The following is a 6,428-nucleotide window of genomic DNA, read 5'->3' on the forward strand; positions in this document are numbered from 1 at the left end:
ATCAGCTTTAAAATATACACATTTCAGATCACAATTATAACAACTACTGCATCTCCTCAAATTTAAATTTCATTTCCCCACAAGGCGTTAGAATTAGATTACTCTTATATTGCATTTCATTTTGCTCATCGGTCCAGGAGATTTTATATTTACGTAACAAGCGTGCCAACAGCACTTCCATTTCCAAATCGGCTAAACGTTTACCAATGCATGTACGCGGTCCAAAACCGAAAGGCAAATAAACGAATGGATTCTGTGATTTAACCTCTTCAACTGGGTTCGACACATTTTTGGGCGTTTTCAACCAACGCTCCGGTAGATATTCATTGCAGCGTGGAAAGAACATCTCCGAATTGCAGACTTCCATATTTCGCATGTGCACGGCGGTACCCTTCGGCACCTTATAGCCGGACAGCACCAGATCACGACCAGTTTGACGCATAGTACCCGAGACGATGGGCATTATGCGCATCGATTCTTTAATGCAAGCACGTAGGTAGGATAAGCTGTTGAAATTTTGAGCATTCAGTGGTGACTTGTGTTCCGGAAGTAGTGTCCTTAGCTCCTCACGTAAAATATCTTGTTTATCTGGATTTTTTGCCAGATAATATAGCGCAGTTATCACTGTGGAGGAGGTCTAAAAATAAAAAACAAAATCAAAGCGTTGAAAAAACTCAATAAGCAACAATTAATTTTACCGTGTCCAAGCCGCCAAACAACAGATCGATCGCCATCACTACCGCTATATTCCTATCGAGGCCTAAAAGTTTCTCGAACACAGATTTTCTCGCCTCTTTATTACCGTCCGCTTCGATGCGCTGCAGCGCTGAATCCACAAACTTTCTTGTAATCTCTGTAAGTTCATCATGTAAGCGCATCAGACGCTTAAAACTGGGCGTTTGATAGTAACGCCAAATAGAAGGCGCTATATCGTGATCGTAAGTATACTGCATAAACTCCGACATGGCGTCAGACATGCGTAGTGCAACCGCATTAGCCTTGCCGGTGATGAGATGTAGCCGCGAGTTAAGCGCCACATAGCATATGGACTCAAATGACCACATGCGTAGCTCCGTGAGCAAGTTGGTGGTGAGCTGGCCGGTAGCAGTGTCACGAATGTTAGCGATTCTATATAAAGAAATTAATGAGAAATATTTTGTTTTTTGGCCCAAACAATTTAATATCTGAAACTCACTTATCCACCAATTCCATTGAAATGCTGTCAATTTCTGGTAATACCTCACGTATGTTTTGAACCTTCATCATTATGGGATTGACCTTCTGACGTATATTGAACCAGCGCTCGCCTTGCCTTGATTATTTAACAAATTTTTATTAGAAACCTTATATATTTCACATCCTCATTTGCTACTTACTCCCCTGCTAGACCCCATACACCACCGTAGGCGTCCGGATTTTGTACCTCTCTATAATATCTGATGCTCTCAATGCCCCTGCGTATTGGCCAAACACCTTCAGTTCTGAATACTTTTTCAAAATCGTTGGGGTTGTAAGTGCAAATCAGATCAGAACGTCCGAATGAACCACTTATGACGAAAATGTCACCATGACGTTCGCGTAGTGTTTTATACATTTTCAAAAAATTCGCGCCATACAATTTACCTATAGAAAAAGTAGTATATATAAATACCACTAATTCCATAAATTTATTAAGCATTAATTAAATTTTACCGCCTGGCATGAAGTCCATCATTAGTCCAATACTAGAAGGTCCGGGTATTTCCTTATATTCCTTGGCATTCGCCCATTCTTCTTCAGTTGTTTTTTCTGTCAGTTGATGCTGAAATATTTCAACAAAGTCCCCAAAGAAAGTTTTCAAAACATTAAATAAAGCATTTTCTTAAAATATAAATAGGTTTTTATTAAACCAACAGAGTTAGGTGGGACTAAAAGGTAAGGTTTGTAAATGGAATCTCAGTTTTATCGAGGTTATTTTTGGCCTTTGGCGACTGCTAAGCAATACTTCTGGCCTTTCTAATAATTTTCTTTTATTTTTCGTTAGCTCAAAATATTCTAGAGAAATAGCGGGTGATCCAGGTAGAGGTACTTTTTTCAATAACATTTGTTAACAGATCACGCGTGAGTCGTGTCAAGTTCTCATGCTATTTTTATTCAGGATTGTTGGGCATTTCATCGTGGAAGGACATCCGCCATAAGAAAGTTTACAAGTCGTTCAACTTTCTTACATAAATTCTGTAAAGATTGTGTATTATGCGCTTCGCTCAACTTATGATCAACATAATCGATACCCTGAGCGTGAGAGATCGTAGCAAAATAACTGACTTTTTTGCAAAAACGAGCTCTCTACATTCATCAAACGCATCTTTGCACAAATGTGCCAAAACTGAGAAAATCAAACTGGAGGCACTGAAGACCATTCCAGCCGAAGCTTGTAACAAGTTTCGAAAAAATGTATTAAACATTGCATGTTTCGGTGCAAGAGCCTATTTTGAGGGATTTAATACGATTTTCGTCAAATTCGATCAGATGTTGATATGTATAAGCATTTTTAAATACCCAACCCGCCCAAATACCTCAAAAAGTTGGATTTTTCGGTGAGACATTTGAGCAGGATTTACTGTGTTTATATGTTAACTTAAGTAAGAGCGACCAATTCTTATTTTAAACCTTGAAAAGACATAATATTTGCATAAAAGATCGGCTAATTGTATGCCTGAAAATATTTTTGGCAGAATATACCCAAAATGAAAGAATGAAAACAAAGCTTTCTTTACTGAGCGGAAAAAATGAGCAAAAACAAGTTCAATGCTCCCGCTGCTCTACTCAATTGCAATGTGTGCAAAAAACTCAGTTACGCACGCACAGACATTTAATTCGCATTGCCATCAGCTGATAAGACGCGTACGACAGCTTTTGCTTGTGCTCCACAAATTACTACAAAATTATGAGTGCAGCTGCACCCAAATCAGCACTTACCTGCTGCTCCAACGATGCACTGCGTGTAGTCAATGGCCGCAAATGCGCGGCGGGCATCAGACGCAGTTGTTGTATAGCGCTAAGCGGCTGTTGCACATAGCGGCAGAAGGGTTGAAATCGACCGCGTAACATTTTTTAAGCTTTTGGTTTTATTTGCTTTGTCTTTTATATTAATAGGCGCGTACTTTTGCTTTTTGTTTACTTATTATTTATATTCTTGAGATCAGTTATTTTCAGTACACACACTTTAATATTTGTTTCTTCTTTTTTAGCACCTCAGAATAAGTTCCAATGCAGGCAAGACGCCACCGAAGTTGATATGAAGTCGTCCGTGGTTGCAGTGGCACTGAACTCTTCGGCTGGATCACATACAGTTTAAGTAAAAGTATTGTGCTACTTAAATTCAAGGAGAAAGTAAAGAAGTATACAAAATTTGTGCAAAATGCAATGAGAATGACGCACCATGAGAATCAGAATTGGAGAGCAGTGGTCATTTTAAATGACAAAAATTACAAGTACATAAGCAAGGGCTAAGTTCGGGTGCAATGGATCATTTTATACAGATCAAAGCCAGGAAAATACCTTAAGGTGTAAGAAGCCAACCAGAGAATCGGAATCCAGAAGTTTTATACAGACATGTACTCTATATAACTCATACACAGACCGACATGTTCGACAAAACTTTTGTTAGAAACCCGAAAATCATTATGGGCAGTATGCAGGAGTTTTGGTAGTATCGACCCGGTTTTATTTATTTTCGCCGATACTAAATATTATTAACATGACACATACTAACAAAATGTCCCCTAGGTTTCATTAAGGTACCTCACATACAATCACATCACCAATCGCATGGATGAATGTCAGCCGGATGTTTGAAAATCCTGATATCAGTTACATGGGGGCTGGATAAAGTCCCAATCTTATCTATTTTAGGCACATACAAATACTGTTTTGAGTAAAACCCGCTCTCTCATTTTCATTGACATAACTCCAATACTGGCTCATATATGCGGTATAAAGTCACCCAGAAGTTCGAAAATCTGTATATTAAGTATATGAAGGTTCAGGGAAGTTTTGGCCCGATTCAACCAATTTTTGATACATAGAGATACTATTATCAGGAAAAGATTCATTATGTAAAGAATGCGAAGAACTAAATAAAGTCGAAACCGCTAGGACAAGCCCCGAGATATGGGGTTTGTACTACAAGTGGGACGCCGTTCGTCTAATTTTACCCCGGTTCCCATAAAGCCCTCTCATATCATCTTGAGTGTAAAATTTTTTGTCGCTGGCATATTTAGTCAGTTCCGTTATATGGAGAGTGAACAGGCTTATATTCCGATTTCACTCATATTTACAGTTTTTTTATATTTTTTGTGAAATTTTTTTCATGAGTGATTTTGGGTGTTGTAGCTTTAGTAGTTTAGGAGATATGTACATTAAACTTATTAAAGGGCGAGGTCATGCCCACTTTTTCAAAAAGCCATAAGTGCAATTTGCTACTGCGATCCCCTGTGTACAATTATTTATCTTAATTTGGTGTGTAGTTATGGCTTTCATACTTTTCGATTAATGGCATTTTGTGGGCGTGGCAGTGTATCGATTAATAGTGGCAATGAAATTATGTACAGCAAACTATAAAAATCATTAACAGCTATTTTTATGTGTGACTTTAAAATGATGTATCTATTTGGATTAGGGAAACTAACGGGTATTTTTTTAGAAAGGTCTTTTTGACAGTTTGCCAATTCATAACGAACAAGGCTTGTATAAGGGAACAATGTTTGCAAATCATGTAAATATTACCAAAATAATGGTTTGGTTTGATATAGCGCGCTTCAACTCGTGGCAAGTGATCCCAATTATCACAAGAAAATTTTGCTCAGTTATGAAGCAGACTTTTGATTGAATGGCTACGTTAATAAAGAAAATTTTTAGTATTTTGAGTGATGATAATCCACTAAGCATTATGAGACACTGTTACATCATGATTTATAATTTTAAATAATATTTTAGTGCCTAAGTTGGGGGACGTTGAAAGAAACTTTTGTTGAGACCATTATCGCGCGTAGTGAATCTGTGGCGGTGAATCGCTATTGTTTCAGTTGTCCTCGTAGATAAGATCAAAACGATGACGCCTTGGAAGTGATTCCGAGCCAGCCGGGCAGTCTCTTGCCCGAAACTATTTAAAAACATGCATAATCTTTATAATAAAGCTAAGTTTTTAGCCACAACATTAAAGTACATATATGACTTTCTTTTGTTCTTGAAAAGCACAGGTCTAAAAAAAACAACCTTCACTTAAATTCTTTGACTTTATTCATAGAACAAGTACAGAACTTCATTTTAAAAAATAAAGTATTAGTATTGGGTATAGCTGAAAAATTTTGTGGCATCTTGCCATATATGTATTTCTAAAAGTTTAGCAGAACAATAATAAAATCTCGCTTCACATCATAAAAGTGAGCTGATTACGCTGAAAATAGCAACGAAGACTTTACAAATTGTAGACAGAAGACCACGTAAAAACTTTTACTTAGAAGGGCCGGGAATCGCGCTGTAAACTTTGGTATACAACTATTCTGGATCCGTGAGTTCGGGTGCATTTTCAACGATGAGTTCTTTAAGTTGTTCTTCGGTCTAGAATTGTATTTGATATCAATAAATTAATGTTGATTTTAAAAGAATGAAAACCTGCTAATGTTCAATTATATATCTGGAGACTTTATATTAGAAGAGTGTTGTAATTTGCTGATTTGAAGCTAAAATTCTTTACGGTAACAATTAAATAAATAGTTATGTTCAGAAGAAAGTAATTCCAGCAGGCAAACAGATATGTCGTCTTTCAAGTATAGACATATTTTTTTACTTAACCACACTCGGAGAAAACTTTTAAATATAACTTATTATATTAACTTTATAAAATTACATATTTTTATTTTGTTTATTACGCAAAACTTTGAAGTTTGTTCAAGACGTTTTTTATCTTATTAAATGGCACCGGTGGCTTGCATTAGAGACTACACAATCTAAATTAAGAGGTAAACATAATGTACCATACACTACACATATGACCTACCTTGATTTTCTAAAATGTTTAACCTACCGTCCAGAGGTCCTTCAAGACCTGAATCAGACCAAGATTTGTATTTCAAAGTATCAACGAAATAATTTACTACAACGCCATGTATAATACTTGGTTTGAGTTGAAGCAGAAAGCTTTTCTACAAGTATATATTATTAATCACAGAAGTATTTGAGTGATTCGATGTAGGTTCACCCTGATTCTCTACCAAACTTACCGAATATCATGTATGACGGCTGTAAGTGTTATCATTCAGAGGTTCTTTTTTCAATAGCCTCTTAAAGATAATTTAATTATTATTTTAATATAATTTTGTAAATGAGTCAGAAAATATAATTGTAATAGGTAATAATTTAAGTTATCTATAATGAAATATGAAACA

General features: G+C 36.4%; 1 protein-coding gene across 1 annotated transcript; it reads right to left on the reverse strand.

The window, feature by feature from the left end:
- Positions 1-3,283, reverse strand: LOC120772537 (probable cytochrome P450 12b2, mitochondrial). Its single transcript, XM_040101218.1, has 6 exons — positions 2,959-3,283; positions 1,693-1,801; positions 1,377-1,623; positions 1,196-1,312; positions 699-1,128; positions 1-637 (listed from the first exon to the last, which is right to left on the reverse strand). Exons 1-6 carry the CDS (start codon positions 3,088-3,090, stop codon positions 44-46), a joined length of 1,629 nt encoding a protein of 542 aa, XP_039957152.1. The 5' UTR covers positions 3,091-3,283; the 3' UTR covers positions 1-43.
- Positions 3,284-6,428: the final 3,145 nt, after the last annotated feature.

The sequence above is a fragment of the Bactrocera tryoni genome, chromosome 3 (assembly GCF_016617805.1).
Source record: "Bactrocera tryoni isolate S06 chromosome 3, CSIRO_BtryS06_freeze2, whole genome shotgun sequence".
NCBI lineage: Eukaryota > Metazoa > Arthropoda > Insecta > Diptera > Tephritidae > Bactrocera > Bactrocera tryoni.